Consider the following 17769-nt stretch of genomic DNA (forward strand, 5'->3'; position numbering starts at 1 on the left):
CTTCGTGGAGCGTCGAGTACTTCCGCTCCAAGGCCGGCCTCACATGATTTGCCAGATGAGCGGCCGCTTCGACCCGTGCCAGCTGAGCACCAGGGAGATGCCTCATGCCGAGGTGTCTTACATGGTGAACTACATCTCCAACTGCAAGCTCGCCGAGGATTGGCGATATGGCAAGGGGCCGTATTCTCGCGCCAACCCTCCGCCTGCCGTAAGTTTTTCTTCTTTTCTTCCTTTTTGTAGCCGGCCTCATGGTGGCCGACTTCTGATCAATTGGTTTGCCCTCAGCAGAACCCTCTTCTTCTGTTGACGGTCGGGGCCGCAGGGGTAGAGCGCCAGCTCCTCCCCGACCGCACGGTGGACGACGTCGATGATCCGGACCTGGGGGCGGCCGCCATGGAAGATGCCATCGTGGGGGAAGGCGACGAGGCAGGAGGCGCGGGGCTCGGGGCCGCCCTCAAGGACTGGGCGGATGATGACGAGGTCGAAGCCGCCCCGCACCGCCAGCCGACGCTTGATCATCAAGGCGCGGGCCCGTCTGCCGCGCCGCGTCGACCTACTTCGGCAGCCGGCCGAAGAAATCCAAGGGTTCCATGACGGCGACCAAGCGGGATGAGGCGGCCATGAAGGCGGCCCGCTTCTGCAAGGCGGTGAAACAGCCGTAGGCGATCTCGGCGTAAGTCGTCAGACATCTTATATATTTTTTGTTGTCCTCTTCGATTGAGGCTCTTCTAAACCTTTCTTTGCTCGCCGGGCAGGGCACCGCTTTCCCTTGAGCGAGGTCCTGGCGGCTCCGTAGTCGGGTCGACTGGATGGTCCTCAGGCTCCCGCCGCGTGGATCCCCGCGCCGACCTCATGGAGGCCACGGAGCGAAACGCACGGGAGGTGCGGGAGGAGCGGGAGGCGGCGGAGCGAAGGACCGCCCAGGCGGCGAAGGAGCAGGCCGACGCGGCGGCCAAGGCCCGGGCGGAGGCGGCAGCCGCGGAGACGGAGGCGGAGGCCTCGCACAACCAGCCTCCGCTGCTCGTCGTTCCCCTCCGCGCTGTGGCCCCCGACATCCCCGTGCCCCCGTCGGAGGAGGTTGACCAAGACCCGCCGGTGATGGAGAGGAGGGAGGACCACGTGGTCTTCGGGGAGGAGGCGCCGCAAACGGCGCCGACTGGAGCGGGCCAAAGCGGCCAAGCAGCCGCGGCACCAGAGCAGCCGGCCGGGGGCGAGCTGGAGGCAGGGGCCAGCCTCGAGGTGCAGCCGGCATTTCGCCGGCGCGCAGGGGGAGCTACCTCCGTGCCGGAGCCGCACTGAGCTGCGGGTGCCAGCCAGACGGCGGAGGCCCTGGAGGCGGCCAGCGCCAGTACGTCCGAGTGGACGCCCAGCGGGGGGGGGGGGGGGGGGGGGCGAGCTAAACACGGCAGCCCAGGAGGTCCGGAACCAGCTTCAAGCCCAGGCCGCTTCGCTGCAGCGATATACCCAAGAGTTCCTCACGACGCGGGCCGTCATCCGGGTGAGCCTTCTGGCCTTGGTTGTTTTGCTTTTTTGATTTCTTCCGTGGGGGCGCGTCAGCGCACCCACTGGGTGTAGTCCTCGAGTTCCGAGTCGGCTGCTGAGCAGGCGGCTTGGAACTTACTAGGTCCTGATAGCTGTCTTACTCTTGCATCCTGTCTGATCTTCCAGGAATACCATAACCTTCGTGTTGCTGCCTTCAACTCCCAGGCTCAGGAGCTGGGCCGGAAAACCGAGGACCTGACCAGCAGCCGCAGTGCGTGCTTTGTTTCGTTCATCTCCTGTGGGGGCGCGTCAGTACACCCACTGGGTGTAGTCCCCGAGATTCGGGCCGACTGCTGAGCAGTCGGGTCGGATCTTCCCTGACGACTTCTTCCTTATTGAATTTTCCTTTGTCTTCATGCTTGCAGGAGCCAATGCCGACTTGAGGGGGCAGCTCAGCGGGGCCCAGGCCGCCCTTCGCGCCAAGGAAGCCGAGTACAACGCCTTGGTCCTGGAGCGTGACCGCCTGGCCAAGAAGTTGGCCGACCAGGAGGAGAGCCACAAGGCGGCCTTGAAGAAGACGCAGGACAGCAAGGACGCCCTCAAAGCCGAGTTTGAGACCAAAGCGGCGGGCTGGGCTGAGGCAAAACAAGCGCTGAGCGAGGGCTTCGGCCGGATTGAGGATCTGATCGATGGTAAGCCGCCTTTCTCACTCCTTGCTTGCCCCTTGCCCCCTGATTTGTGTTCTGACTTGTGCTACCTTTTCTTCTTTGTGCAGACTACTTCCCCGGCTACTCCGTCTATGCCACCCAGACCATCGAGGCCCACCGCGAGGCGCGCCGGCAGGCGGGGGCTGAAATCGCGCCGGACGCGAGCCAGACGCTTGAGGAGCAACTCTTGGCGGTCCAAGCCCGGCTGCAGCCGGCTCACCGCATGCTCCGCCGCCTCCAGCGCGCCGGGGGCAGGTGTTGGCCGCCCTCTGGCCAGGCGAAACGATTCCCCGCACCCCGAGTCGGATTGCCGACTGGATGGAGGTTGCGGTTGGCCGCTTCGAGGCCTGGAAGGCATCGGCGGCCTGGCTTGGAGCTGGGCGGGCGCTGGAGTTCGTCCGAGCCTGGTATCCCGGGCTGAACCTGGACCAGCTGCGCACCTGGCGGCTGGAGGCCGACGAGGAGATGGAGGAGGTGCAGCCGGCTACCACTCAGCGTGCCTGGACGATCGCCGAGTGCACTGACATCAGCGTCTTTACTCCTGAAATAAATGACGACGGCGTTGCCCAACCGGAGGAATGGTTTGGGCTGGACCCGGCAGTGGGTGAGGACTCGGCGGAGGAGATCGCTTCCAGCGATGAAGGTGAAGACGACGAAGGAGAGGAAGGCGAAGACGTCGAGCCGGCCGGTGAAGCGGCCAGCCAGCCCCAGCCTGACTGTGCCTCCAGCAACGAGGCGCGTGCTAGCGCGCCCTCTGCGGGAGGTGGTGATCATGCCGAGGTTCGCCAGCCAGCCACTCCTCCAGCCAGCACTACCGTCTCTACCGACCTACCCGACTCGCCAGTCGCTCCCTTGGCTTAGTCTGTCGTCCTTGCTTTTCCTGCTTGTTACTCTTTGAACAATTTTTGTTAAACTTGCGCAGTTCCACCCACTGGGGGTGTATTCAAACTATGTTGAATGCTGGCCTTTCGAAGGCCTTTTGTGTAAATATGATCGTGTGTGTGTTTGGCTTCCATTCGCGTATGCTTTTTATCTTTAGGTTGTTTCCTTTGCCACCTTCCCCTAGCTGCTGCCTTCCCAACCGGCAGCTGCTCTGCAGCCTGCGGCTAAGGAAGAACTTGGCTATATATAAATATATTTTTTTGGGGGGGAAGGCAAGTACTCGAGCTTTCTTAGATTGAAGCGAGGTGACTGGAAGCCAGCCGACCGGCTACTCTGGTAGTCGGTCGGTGGTGGGAGAAAAACCAGCTGTTGTTATATTAGTCCGTTAGTCCCTATCCGTTTTTCGTGTGGGCGTCCTTTCCTGCCTTTAACTCTTGCCAGCCGGACAGCCGGTTCTTCGAACTGTGACTTTTGGCAAGAGAAGGCCTGGGTGCCAGCACACTACTTGTCTGGCCGCGGGTAGGACTTCTAATATAACTCAAGGCGGCCAGTCCCCGGGCCGACTAGTCGAACCCGGTGCCGGACGAAAAAAGTGAATGTAATGACATGATCATAAGCATGATACTCTTCATTTATAGATAAAAGATGGCAGTCCCCGAGCTCTCCTCGGGGGGCCTATTGTCTCGTACTTAGTACAAAAGTTAGCGTGATACATACTGCATTTCAACTGTAAAATCTTCGGAGGAGGTTGGCGTTCCATGGTCGTTCCGACTCTTTGCCGGAGTCGTCTCTCTTTCGTGCCTTCGGCTTCTGTGTGTCGATCAGGTAGTAGGAGTCATTTCCCAGCGCTCTGCTGATAACGAAGGGGCCTTCCCAAGGGGCCGAGAGCTTGTGCTGGCCGGCTGTTCGCTGGATCAGCTGGAGCACGAGGTCGCCTTCTTGGAAACATCTTGGTCTGACCTTCCGGCTGTGGTAGCGGCGCAAGCCCTGCTGGTAGATGGCGGACCGGCTGAGGGCTAACAGCCGGCCTTCTTCCAGCAGGTCGACGTCGTCTTCTCGTGCTTCCTTGGCCTCCGCCTCTGTGTACATGGTTACCCGAGGCGAGTCGAACTCGATGTCAGTTGGGATGACCGCCTCGGCACCATACACGAGGAAGAAAGGAGTGAAGCCGGTTGACTTGTTTGGGGTAGTGCGCAGACTCCAGAGGACGGCCGGCAGCTCATCGAGCCAACAGCCGGCCGAACGTTCCAGTGGTACGATCAGTCGGGGCTTGATGCCGAAAAGGATGAGGCCGTTGGCTCGCTCGACTTGGCCGTTTGACTGCGGGTGGGCAACGGACGCTAAGTCCAACCAGATGCCCTGCGTCGCGCAGAAACGTGCCAATGCTCCCTTGGAGAAATTCGTGCCGTTGTCGGTGATGATGCTGTGTGGCACGCCGTAGCGAGTTGTTATATCTGCGATGAATGTCACGGCAGTCGGCCCATTCAGCTTCTTGATCGGCTTTGCCTCAATCCATTTGGTGAATTTGTCCACGGCGACAAGCAGATGTGTCATGCCGCCGCGCGCCGTCTTGAATGGGCCCACCATGTCCAGTCCCCAAACGGCGAAGGGCCAAGTGAGGGGAATGGTCTTGAGTGCCGAAGCCGGCATGTGTTGCTTGGAGCTGAAGACTTGGCACCCTTTGCAATTTTTAACTAACTCCTTGGCGTCATCCAAAGTAGTCAGCCAAAAGAACCCATGGCGGAAAGCTTTGGCGACGAGTGATCTTGAGGCCGCATGGTGGCCGCATTCTCCTTGGTGGATGTCTCTGAGGATTGCAATGCCCTTCTCTTGCTCGACGCATTGCTGGAAGACTCCAGTGACACTGCGCCTGACGAGCTCTCTGTTGACGATTGTGTATGCTCTGGCTCGGCGTTGGACTTGTCTTGCCTCTGTTTCGTCAGCCGGCAGATCTTAGTTTATTAGGAAGTTGAGGATGGACTGAGCCCATGATGGAGCTGCGACTTCTTCTATTGCCAACACGGCTACTGCGACCAGGGCGGGCGGGCTGGGTGGTGAAATGCTGGAGTCGGCCGCCACCTGTTGTGTTGGTGCAGTCCCCGGGCCGACTACCGCAGTCCCCGAGCCGGGTGTGGCAGTCCCCGGGTCGGGCGTAACTACGGAAGTCCCCGAACCGCCTACTGACGTCCCCGGGCCGACTATCGAAGTCCCCGGGTCACCTGCTTGGTTCTTCGAGCCGGACCCGGCCGCGTCGAGGTCAGGCGGCACGAAGATGGAATCGGACTTTGGAGACAGCTTGATAGATGGCTTGAGGAGGCGTTGCAGAGAGACACCGGTTGGTATCGCCTGCCGAGTGGAGCCTATTCGAGCCAGGGTATCAGCTGGCTCGTTGTCGGCTCGCGGTACATGGAGGAACTCGCATCCTTCAAAGTACCCGTTGATCTTCTGAACGAGGAAGCAGTAGCTTGCCATATTAGCGCCCTTGGCGTCCCAGTCGCCGGATGATTGCTGGACTACCAAGTCCGAGTCGCCGTAACATAGGATCCGGCGTATGCCGAGCTCTTTGGCAAGCCGGAGCCCGTGTATGAGCGCCTCGTACTCGGCCACGTTATTGGAGGCGGCAAAGTGAATTTGCAGCGTGTATCTGAGCTTATTGCCTTTGGGAGAGGTGAGGATGACGCCGGCTCCCAAGCCGGCGCGCATCTTGGACCCATCGAAGTGCATGCGCCAATGAGTGGAGTCGGGAGCTGGCGGTAGGTACTGGGTCTCGGCCCAGTCGACGAGGAAGTTGGCCAATGCTTGGGACTTGATGGCGGTGCGAGGCTGGTAGAAGATCGTGTAGGGGGCCAGCTCGATGGCCCATTTCGCCACCCGGCCGGATGCATCCCGGCTTCCTATGATCTTGGCAAGCGGGGCGGTGCATACGACCGTGATGGGGTGCTCTTGGAAATAGGGCTTCAGCTTCTTGGCGGCGAAGTACACGCCATAGCACATCTTCTGGTAGTGCGGGTAGTTCTGCTTTGAGGTAGACAGCACCTCGCTCAAATAGTACACCGGCCTCTGGACCGGCTGGGCTCGGCCCTCTTCTGGGCGCTGGACTACGATGACGGTGCTGACCACCCGGCTGGTTGCAGCAATGTAGAGGAGCATGGGCTCTTTCTCAGTCGGCACCACCAGGACAGGCGGCGTGGCCAGCATCTTCTTCAGCTCGTGAAAAGCTTGGTCGGCTTGGTCGTTCCACTCAAAGTGAGTGGTCTTCTTCATGAGGCGGTAGAGGGGGAGAGCTTTCTCTCCGAGCCGGCTGATGAAGCGGTTTAGGGAGGCCAAGCACCCGGTGAACTTCTGGACGTCTCGAAGTTTGGTGGGAATCGCCATTCTCTCAATGGCCTTGATCTTTACTGGGTTGCATTCGATGCCGCGTTCAGAGACCAGGAAGCCTACGAGCTGGCCTACTGGCACTCCGAACACGCATTTCTCGGGGTTGAGCTTGATCTGGAACCGGCGCAGGTTCTCAAATGTCTCCTTGAGGTCCTCCAGCAAGGTGTCGCACTTCTCCGTCTTCACCACAATGTCGTCTACGTAGACGTGGGCATTTCTGCCGAGCTGCTTGAGGAGGCACTTCTGCATGCAACGCTGAAAAGTGGCACCGGCATTTCTTAAGCCGAATGTCATAGTCAGGTAGCAGAAAGCTCCAAATGGCGTGATGAAGGCGGTCTTCAGGCGGTCAGCTGGATCTAGCTTTATCTGGTGGTATCCTGAGTAAGCATCCAAGAAACTCAACAGCCCGCATCCGGCCGTGGAGTCTATCACTTGATCAATCCTTGGCAGGGCAAAGGGATCTTTGGGGCAGGCCTTGTTGAGGCTCGTGTAGTCTATGCACATGCGCCACTTGTTGTTCTTCTTTAGCACGAGGACCGGGTTGGTGAGCCACTCTGGAAAGAAAACCTCCATGATGAAGCCGGCTGCCAGAAGCCGGGCTATCTCCTCTCCCACAATCCTTCTTTTCTCCTCCAACAGTCGGCGGAGGGGTTGTTTGACTGGTTTTGCGCCTTCTCGGACGTGTAGCTTGTGCTCGGCGAATTCCTTCGGAACACCTGGCATGTCCTTAGGGGACCATGCAAAGATATCCCGATTTTCACGGAGGAAGTCGGCGAGCTCGCCTTCCTATTTGCTGTTTAGGTTTGCCCTGATGAAGGCAAACCTTTCTGGGTGCTCGGGGTCAAGAGGTATCTTCTTTGTCTCCTTGGCCGGCTGGAAAGATCCTTGGGCATCACACTCCTTGGGATCGGGGGACAGGGCCGGCTGTTTGCTGGCCATGGCCACGACTCGGTCCAACATCTTCTTTTCTTCGGCAATCACAAGGGACTCGGCCAGCCGGCTGCTGGCTGCAGCGCACTCGAAAGATTTCTTGTAATCGCCGGCTACAGTGAGGATGCCCTTGGCGCTCGGCATCTTCATTTTGAGGTAAGCATAGTGGGGAACAACCATGAACCTAGCCAAGGCAGGACGGCCAAGCAATGCATGGTAGGGGCTCTCCAGGTCCACCACTTCAAACCAGATCGCTTCTCGGCGGAAATGATCCTTGTCCCCAAAGAGAACATCAATCTTGATCTTGCCAATGGGGGCGCAGGACAGGCCATGTACAATGCCATGGAACACAGTCCGAGTAGGCATGAGTTGCTTCGTCTTGACGTTCAGCTTCTCCAGGGTGTCACGGTACAGGATGTTGATGCTGCTCCCGCCGTCTATCAGCACGCGGGAGAAACGGGCGGCGCGTCTGTCCGTTGCAAGGGTGGCATCCAAAACCAACGCATAAGAGCCGGGAGACGACATTGGTCGGCCCGGCTCCAGCTGATAGGCTTTTCTGACTAGTGCATGTGCTCGGCAGGGTTGGTAGCGACCACGTTGATTTCTTGGTGCTCTCGGCGTCTGCTACGCCGGCCTTCGGGCTGGCTTGTAAAGACGACATAGGCGGCATGCTCGTCGGGGAACTCATTGTGCACAACTCCGACTGCTGGCCGAGCGGTCGGCAGCTGCGGAGCCGGAGGCGGCGGACCAGCAGGCGGAGGCGGCGCGAGCCCTTCGCCTTTGGAGATTCAGGTGAGCCAGTGGCACTTTCGGGTTGTGTGGTTGGACGGCTTCGCGCCGCTGTGGAACTTGCACGGGGCGTCGAGAGTTTGCTTGTAGGAGATAGCCGGCTGCCAAGCTGGCCTGCCGCCCTTCTGCTTCTTGGGCGCGGGCCGCCCTTCGGGCCGCTCGTCTTCGACTGTGGCCACCTGCCGACTGGTGGAGAGCGGCACGGGGCCCTTGCGCTTGTGGTCGTTTTGGTACGGGCGTCGGCCGGAGTCCCCAGCCAGCGTCTTGGGCGCCAGGTTGATTACCTTCCCGGACACGTCTACCCGGAGTTCAGTCTTCATTGAGGAGTCGGCGGTGGCGTACTTGTCCGCTATGACCAGAAGCTCGTCGAGGGTAGTCGGCTCATCGCAGAGGAGCTTGTGCTTAAGGAGGGTGCCTTCTCGGCATCCGACGGTGAAGTATTCTATGGCTTGCACCTCGTGCACCCCTTCACAAGAGTTGCGGAGCTCGGCCCATCGCGTGAGGTAGTCGCGAGTGGACTCGGCAGGGCCTTGTACGCACAAGGAGAGCTGTCTGGGCTTGGGAGCCCGCTTGTAGGTGCTGGTGAAGTTGCGGACGAAGGCTTCTGTGAAGTCTAACCAGCTGTTGATGCTGTAGGGCCTGAGGCTATTGAGCCAGGTCCGCGCCGTGCCTTGCAGCATGAGGGGCACGTACTTCCCTGCAACACGCCTATTGCCGTTTGCTATGCGAACCGCTGTGGAGTAGTCGATCAACCAATCTTCCGGCTTCACGGAGCCGTTGTACTTGGGCGTGTCTCTTAGGAGCGAGAACCCTTTGGGGAAAGGCTCGTCGCGGATGCGGGGGCCGAAGCAAGGCGGGCTGACATCATCTCCTTCTTCTAGCGCCAGGGATCGCGCTAGGCGGTCGATCCGATGGCGGGCGTCGTTCTCGCCGACTCCTTCACGGAGACCTAGTCGGCCGCTGAGAGTCGGATGCGTGACAGGCGATGGGGTGGGATATCTCTCCCCACGAGGCGGAGGCGGAAGCGGGTTGCCCCACCGCTCCACGGCCCGGGGACGGCCTTATGCGTCTCGCTCGATGGAGGTCCGGGTTCGGCTTCGGCTGGCAGCCGGCTCCTTCTCGTGTCACGCGCGGGTTTTACCTGCAGTCGGCGTCCGGGACGTCGCGCCATGCTCTCGGCGCGGGGGATGGCTTTTCGCGCGGGCGTTGGCTTCGTGCCGCTGTGTGGCTGCATCGATTAGTTGCTGGATGTGTCTGGTCATATGGGGGAGTTCTTCGGCCCCCAGTCCGTCTAGCTCGTCTACGGCCGCCTGGGCGGCGCGCAGGTTCTCGAGCGGAGTGGCGTAGACTGGGCGGTCGACTCCTAGCGTGTCGACGAGGGCAGCGCCGCGCTGTCTGACAACGTTGGCTCGGCTTGGCCCGCCTGGGGGCGGCGTGCCAAAGGCGGCGCGGTCGGCTTCGCGCTGGTGGGCCTCGGTGAGGCGTCTCATGGAAGCCAACTTCCGGCCCTCCACGAGGAGGGCGAGGCGGCGAGCCTCTAGTGCTTCGGCGTCGGCATCGGCCGGGAGGGGGTGGACAAGTCGTGGACCGCTGTATGCGGGGCGTCGAGGGCATTCTCGCCAGAAGCGCCGCCGTGGCCGATGACCATCACCTCGGCGGTGGCGCCGTAGCAGCCATCGGCCCGGGGAAGAGGGTCGTTGTAGATCGCGACGTTGATGGGGAAAGCGTCGAGCGAGGCCGTGTTGGAGATGAGGGTCTCGTCAAGGATATCGGCGAGGCCGCTCGCTGCGCAGACGTTGGCGACGCCTTGCAGCGCGTCGTGGCAAGCGCCATCGGGCGTGCCGGGCTGGCTACGCTCGCTAGGGAGGAAGAGGGTTCCCGTCCAGAACAGGTCTCCGGACGACGGTGCACCTGGCCCCACGGTGGGCGCCAAATGTCGGGTGGTAGGTGCAACATATGCCAACGGGTGGCTTATCATTGTGGGGGCCAGTAAGACGTCGCCGGTGCCTGGAAGCGGGATGAGGCGAAGACATGCACGCCGGCGAATCTTACCCAGCTTCGGGGCTCTCCGTGGAGATAACACCCCTACTACTGCTCTGCGGGGTCTCCGCATGATCACTAGATGAACGAGTGGCTACAAGATGCTCCTTGAGCTGCTTGGCGAGAGGAAGAAGAAGGGTACGGCTTGCTCTCCTCTCCTCTCTATGTGGTGTCTAAAACTAGCTCAGATCAACCCTTTGCATGGGTGCCCCGGGGGGTTTATATAGGCCCACCCCCCGGGGGTACAATGGTAATCCGGCTGGGCGTGGGCCCCAGCCGTCGGTGTCTACGCTCGCCGGCTTCTGCACCGGCTGCTGGGGCCCGCCGGCTGCCGGCTCCTTGGTCGACAGGCAGGCCCCACCGTCCAGGGCCTTGTCGGTGGCTGGTTACTGTTGCCTCAACCTGGTGACGAGGGCTTCGCCGAGGTGGGCGTGGCTACAGTGCCGCCGCCTGGCGGGCGCTCGCTGTAGCCTCACCGCGTCTTGTCTCTTTAATGGGGCATCTCCTTCGAGGGAGGAGGCAAGCCGGCTGCGGGGAGCCGGCCCTATCTTGGGCCGACTGGGGGAGGCCTGGCCGCCTTCGGGTGTCTCTCTGCCTGAAGGGGCCCACCGCCCGTGAGCCGCGCTGACAGCCCGTCGTGGGTGGCATCAGGGTCAACATGGCAACAGTGCCGCGCCGGACGGGTCATGGCCACCCCGTACGGCGCACTGTGCCAGGCGTGCTCCGGGATTTGGGGGTGGCAGGCTTTACTGTAGCCACGCCCCGCCACATCGCCGTTATGTGGACGCAGACTTCGAGGATACGATCTTGACCGCTCTGTGGGGGCCGGCCTCTTGGAGTCGGCCTTCTCGTGGCCGGTTTCTTGGAGCCGGCCCTCCCACGGCTTTCTTCATGAGAACTAAAGCCGGGCCGCCTTCCGATAATCGGCCTGGGAAACAGCCGGCAAGGGGAAGGCGGCCCCACGTCTTGGATTCTTGAGGGCCGGATCGGCTCGTAATTTTTTCAAAAGAGCCAGGGGGAGCCGGCTAGACTACCCGTGGTCATTTACTCCGACAGCGGCTGCTTGGATATCGGTGGCCGAGATCACCCAATGATACGGACACAACGAGCGAGCCCGCCTCCGTGCGCGGAGGGCAAAAAGGGCAATGCATGCGTTGCGATTCTTTCATTTCCTTTTCATTTTTTATAGCTTCTTGTTGAGGTGTACTACGTTTCGTTGTCAATTGAATGTGTACAGTTTTATCTTTTTGATATATCGATGAATAACTTTGTTTTCGGATTGGGGGACTTTTTTTAGAGATAAATACATTCATGGTCACTATAGTTGCGACAGAAGCACGATACGGTCACCAAAGTCTAGAACACGCTCAATATGGTCAGTGAATACGATTTGACGTGAAAATACGATCACTATAGCACGTACACGATGGGTTTAACCAACTGTTGACCGCCACGTAGTCCGTTCTGATTTGGCCAATCTTGCATGGAGGGGTTTTCTATGAAAATCCAAAATTCCCCATCCTGAAATCCCTAACCCGCGTCTCCCCCCTCAAATCCCTAACCCTCTCACTCCTCTCGCTCTGCTCCGCCACCAACTTGGTTGTCATCACGGCCTTTGCGGCGGCTGCTCGGGTATAGGCGGCCGAGATCATACAATGACACGGAGACGACATACGAGCGAGTCCACCTCCATGCGTGGAGGGCAAAATGGGCAATGCTTGCGTTGTGATTCTTTCATTTCTTTTTCATTTTTTATAGCTTCTTGGTGAGGTGTACCATCTTCGTTGCCAACTGAATGTGTACAGTTCTATCTTTTTGAGCTATCGATGAATAACTTGTTTTCAGATGGCGGAAACATTTTTTTTACCCTTTTAGGGCATTTCTAACCGATCCTCTATAACCGGTTAGTGAAGTATGTTTAGCTTTTTTACTCCACTAACCAGCACCTGGCCGATCCCCAATCTGGCCTAACGGAGTATAATTTTACTCCTTTCTAAATTTTTTACTATTTTTACTCTATGTTTTCTCCACCGAGTAAAGCAGCACATCTCTCCTCGGCTGCCTCTCCTTCCCCTCCCGCGCCACATCTTCGCCCCCACTGCCCAGATGGCGGAAACATTTTTTTTTACCCTCTTTTTTTTTACCCTCTTAGGGCATTTCTAACCGATCCTCTATAACCGGTTAGTGAAGTATGTTTAGCTTTTTTACTCCACTAACCAGCACCTGGCCGATCCCCAATCTGGCCTAACGGAGTATAATTTTACTCCTTTCTAAACTTTTTACTACTTTTACTCCATGTTTGCTCCACCGAGTAAAGCGACACATCTCTCCTCGGCTGCCTCTCCTTCCCCTCCCGCGCCGCATCTTCGCCCCCACTGCCCCTCCCCGCCGGCATCGGACGGCTGCCGGGGAAGCCTTGTAGGCCTCCGCCGATGTCCTCCACCACCTCCTCATCCCGCCGCCGGCCAAAAATCAAGGGGATCTGCAGCTGCTGTCGCCGTCACCGGATTTGGCGTTTTCGCCCACCGGCGGCTGCACCTTGTCATGGGTTAGACAAATTGCCAACATCTCAGTTCAGAGTTAGACAAATTCATCAGCCAGAGTTTCAGGCACTCCTTGACAGCCTGTTTTACCCCAGAAAGCATAGCAAATGCAGCACACTGTTGACTCCGCCGTTTTCGATAAATAATCACGCTGCAGTTCTAAATCTGGAGTACATATTACAGCAGAATGATTCTGCATCGCTATCATACAAGCACGGAATGGTTCGACGTCAAGTACAGCTTACAGTTCAAGATACCACAGCAACAACAACAAAAAGGGATCTCTTACAAAGAAACACCGCGCCCAGAAACTACCGAGGCATGCTTGAGCGTGCAGGGTAAGCAACTCGCTAGTGCTAGGATCGTTAATCAGTCTACAGCCATCGCATCCGAAGCACCGCCGCTGCCTTCCTCTATGCTCAACTTTGGCTCTTCAGTGGCTGCTCTCAGCTCATCTGCTATGTTCCTTTGCTCATCTTCGATCGAGATTTGCAATTCCTCCACCTGTAATAGGTACCACATTAGAGCAGGCAGAACCATATTCCGGACCCAGCCCCGAAAGAAAAATATGTAGCGGCTTAAAGCAAGACAGTAAAGCACACAATTGAATTCTAAAAATGAAGATAACTGCACTAAATTTTCAGTTTTGAAACTAAAATTAAATGGATGTACTGCTATCATTTGATTGAGAGGAAATGGCTGCATATCCTACACCTAAATGTTGGTGAGCACTGATGTAAAATTCAGTAATTGGTCATGTATAATAACCAGGTTGTTCCTTCCTAAAAATCATGCTGGATTGTGGAAAATATAGACAGGAGAAGTATGAAAACTGAGAGACGTTTGTTAGCTTCATGGAGCCACAGCTCCACTCCTAGAGACCTGCTAGATGACATCCATATCCAAAAGTAGTGTTATTGCAGTACTTTGCAGTGCTTTTTCCTGACATGGCTCCTAACTCGAGGTAGAAATGAATGGTATATATGGCTGGAGCAGCAGCTCCATGGTTCTACCAATGATTCATGATCAAACTTTAACCTTACCATAACTATTTGAACTGATATCCTATCTTACAGAGGAGGAAAATCATGATTCTGAAAGTAAAAGATAACATAACCATGAACTCACCACATGAAGAAGAAGAGCAAACTGCTTCTTCCTAAGCTCTAACGTCCTTGTACATGCTGCACTCTCGGCCTCCAAATTAGCTATCTCCTTCTCAAGATTAGCGATAAGTTTCTCGGTTTCTGACCGTGGAGGCTGCGAGGAAATCAGTTTTCTGATTGCTTCACACTCCTCTTTGTGCTGCCTCTCAATCTTGCTTTGCTCAAGTTGCTTTTTAAGATCCTCAATATCAGTCTGAGCTTGCAAGATTTGTCGCTGGATCTCAACCTGCAGCTCGTTGAAGCTCTCCTTTTCCCTGAGATTTGCATCAACTACAGCCTTGCTTTTTAGAAGAGGCAGCTCAAAAGTGTTTATTTCCTGCAGAAAGGCCTTGTACAGCCTCTCACAGTCACTTGTATTGTCTGCATCCTTCTCTACCTCGGTGGCGAAGGACATGAACTTCTTTTGGAGCTTCTTTAGGGGTGGTTCACCCCTGGTAGTTGTGGTCCTAGTCAGAAGCCGATGTTTGATAATCGCATCATCCTCATGTGGCCCAAATGCATAATGTGCAGACATGTCTTCACCCCTCCCGGCAACTCTCCTCCCTTTGGTAAGCATTTCAGAATTTGAGGGATCGACCAACTGAAATCAGCGCAGTGCTAAGAACAGAAGAAACTGTATTAATTATAAATCAATTAGCTCAACTGTTTTGAATTGGTGCGTCTGTATGAAAATGCACTTGAATGCTTGCATATCCGTAAACTATAGAACATCTACAAGGCTACAAATTTGACTAACCTATATCCATACATGTACATATGAACATTTGCTCTAACAGCACCTAGCAAGAATGCAAAAAGCACGTGTGTATCCAGGTAGGCTTGGCAATGGGCTGAAATACTATTTGAACCAAACACAACTAAAACAGCACATCTCAAGTTCATCCAAGAATCACTAGAATCAGGGCATTCGTTGTGGGCAACGGAAGGCAAGGCAGCAAGCGGAGTTCTTCACAACAACTACAAGATCAGCATGCTAATTCTAAGAAATTGCATCCATCCACACACACACAAAAAAAAATCCAAACATGCATTGATACATCAAAACCACAGATTGATTTTCACAGATAAGCATACATACAATATCCATCACGCATGCTTGCATACATATATAACAAGTTCACTTCACATAGACACAGACCCATCCGCACTCTGTACCTTGGGAGTACGACCTGGACGACGGTGTTTTGAGGGATGGAGGCTGGCCTGGACACTGGACGTCGAGGCGGGATTGAGGCAGAGGAACAATGGGGCGACTGGGACAACGACCAGGATGGCGGTCGTCCGGCTCCACAGCCTAACCTCCCCGGGCGCACTAGCTGCAGAATGAGGTGACGCTTGGGTACGGGGCGATGGCGGGATGTGATGGAGCTTGGGGACAGGGCGAGCTCAGGCCGGCAGAGGGGCAAGTGTAGCTTCACTACGGAGTGATCTCGGGGTGGCGGCCCGCTAACCCTATCTTCTGCCGCTCACCACGGTGCTGCAGGGAAAATGATTCGGGGGAAGAGAACAGGACTATAACGTACCCCAGAAACTACAAAGATTTCAAAAACCTCATCCAACAAAAAAATCCAAGAGAAACGGAAGTACAAAACAACTCCTGGGTTTAATAAACAAATTTTTAAATGTCAAAATGGCGAAAAATATGCATGTGTCCTTTTGGGTGTCTGCAAATTCTCATGGGAGAAACACAAATATTGGTTCGGCTGTGGCTTAAAACTAAACAGAAAGCAGCTGTGGGAAAGTAGATGTGGGTTGTGTGCTGTGAGGAAGCTGTAAACCCATTTGGTAACTAGCTGTCTGAACTGTGGTTGTGGGACTGAATACACTAAATACTTGAGAGATTGTTTAGATGCTGTTCAACAATAAGGATCTCAGTAAATGTTGTCTTAGCTGCAAATGATCATGTTATAACTTATAGGTAAATTAACAGACTACCAAGTTTATTTTGTTCATATATTTTTGGAGTAATTAACACCATGAATTGCGCATACTCTTTCTTCAATAAGTCCCACGCTTTTCAATTGCTTCTTCCTAAATGTTTTCTAGGTCCTGGCAAAAATCTTCTCCCCAAATTTTATGTAACCTCTCCGGTTCAACATCCCAAAGGCCTATTATGAACATAAACCTCCTCTTTGCATAACTCACAAGAAACAGTTTGTGTGTTGTTCATCCCAAATTGCCTTTTCCATCTATTTCACAACAAAATACTAGTACCATATAAGGACAAATTGCCACAAAAACATTGCAAGCACTTTGCCTCCACACAAATTTTACATTTCAACTTACACACAACCAACTACAATTTGCAACTAATTCAGCACACACAAATTCTAAAAATACCGCGATTCTGCGGTGCATACATAATACGTACATGAGGAGGAGGAAGAAAACAAGTCATTCAGACAGGTCAAATCAGTGCAGGGGTACAGTCAAAGCAAAGTTTCTCCAGAGGCGTGCAGATAAGATCACTAGAACAGATTTGAGAAAAAAATGCAGCTAGTATGAACCAGAGGGGAGCGAGAGAGGAGTAGTACCGTGCGGAGCAGGCTCGGAGATGGGGAGGGCGCAGCTTGGCGGCGACTGGCGGGCGAGGGCGGCTCGCAACTGCGGCCGACGAGGGAGGCGGGCGCGGCCGGTGGTCCGTCCGACTAGCTTGGCGGCGGAGAACAGTCGCGTGGCACAGCTCGAGCGGCGGGTCAGGTACGCGGGAAGGAGGAGAAGGAGACGGGACGACGGCGGAGGCGGCCAGCGGCCGGCGGCGGCGCTAACCCTAGGAGAATCGCCGAGAGGGGATGGGGGAGACGGACTGGCGCGTGTGAGACGGGGCCGGCCCTACCGCTTCGTTATTTCTGAGTGGCAGGAGGTGGGTAATTTCATCCCAACTTCGGGGGTAAGACAGCCTCAAGCCGAACAGGCCGCTGCTTCCCGTTCTCCTCGCCGCCGGCGGCCGGCGTCATGCTCCTCCTCCGGTGCGGCATCCTCGCCCAGGTCCTCTCGCCTCGCTCCGCATCTCCCGTAACCCAGCTCCGCCGCGGCGCCCGTCGCCGCCCCGAGCTCCTCTGGCTTCGCCGTGGAGGACTACCTGGTCGCCCGAGCGCAGGCGCGCAAGGCCTCCGCCAAGCTCTCCCACCTCAGGGCCCCTTCCAACCCCGACGCCGTGCTCTCCTTCCTCGGCCTCTCCGGCGCCGACGTCGCGGCCCTCGTGGCCAAGCACCCGGTCTTCCTCTGCGCCAGAGCGGAGGGGACCCTGGCCCCCGTCGGCGCCGGCCTCTCGCGTCCCGAGATTGCGCGCCTCGTGTCGATCACCTGGGCCTATTCGGGTCCTCCGAGGACCTCTTCCGTGCGCTCAAGCGTGGCTCCTGCCTTCTCTCGGCCGACCTCGAGAGACGCGGGCGGTCAAGCCCAACGCCGCCTTCCTGCAGGACTGCGGGCTAGGTGCTTGCGCCATTGCCAGGCTGTGCAGCGCCGTGCCATGGATGCTCAGCGCCAATCCGGAGTGTCCGGGCGATGGCGGCCTGCGCCGAGAGCGTAGGTGTGCCGTGTGCCCCGTGGCTCTAAGATGTTCAAGCACGCGGTGCAGGCCGTCGCGTTCCTCGGCGATGAGAAGATCACAGCCAAAGTGGAGTACTTGAATAACACGTTCCGGTGGTCGGATGCCGAGGTGGGCATCGCTGCGTCTAAGGCTCCGTTTGTGCTCAGGAAGTCGATGGAATCGCTGCAGAAAAGGTCCGAGTTCCTTATCTCTGAGGTGGGCTTGGCACCGGCGTACACTGCTCCTCGGTCGATAATGCTCAATTATAGCCTGGAGGGCTGGCCACCAGCCACGGTACTACATTCTAAAGTTTCTCAAGG

General features: G+C 56.7%; 1 protein-coding gene across 2 annotated transcripts; it reads right to left on the reverse strand.

Annotated features, from left to right (window-relative positions):
- Positions 1-12859: 12859 nt before the first annotated feature.
- Positions 12860-16763, reverse strand: LOC125514956 (THO complex subunit 7B). 2 transcript variants are annotated; one of them, XM_048680343.1, is made up of 3 exons: positions 16452-16763; positions 13880-14530; positions 12860-13255 (listed from the first exon to the last, which is right to left on the reverse strand). In XM_048680343.1, exons 2-3 carry the CDS (start codon positions 14471-14473, stop codon positions 13121-13123), a joined length of 729 nt encoding a protein of 242 aa, XP_048536300.1. In that variant the 5' UTR covers positions 14474-14530; positions 16452-16763; the 3' UTR covers positions 12860-13120. The 2 variants fall into 2 exon arrangements, with proteins under 2 accessions (XP_048536300.1, XP_048536298.1); XM_048680341.1 differs by having other exon boundaries at positions 13880-14514; positions 16452-16760.
- Positions 16764-17769: the final 1006 nt, after the last annotated feature.

The sequence above is a fragment of the Triticum urartu genome, chromosome 6 (genome assembly GCF_003073215.2).
Source record: "Triticum urartu cultivar G1812 chromosome 6, Tu2.1, whole genome shotgun sequence".
NCBI lineage: Eukaryota > Viridiplantae > Streptophyta > Magnoliopsida > Poales > Poaceae > Triticum > Triticum urartu.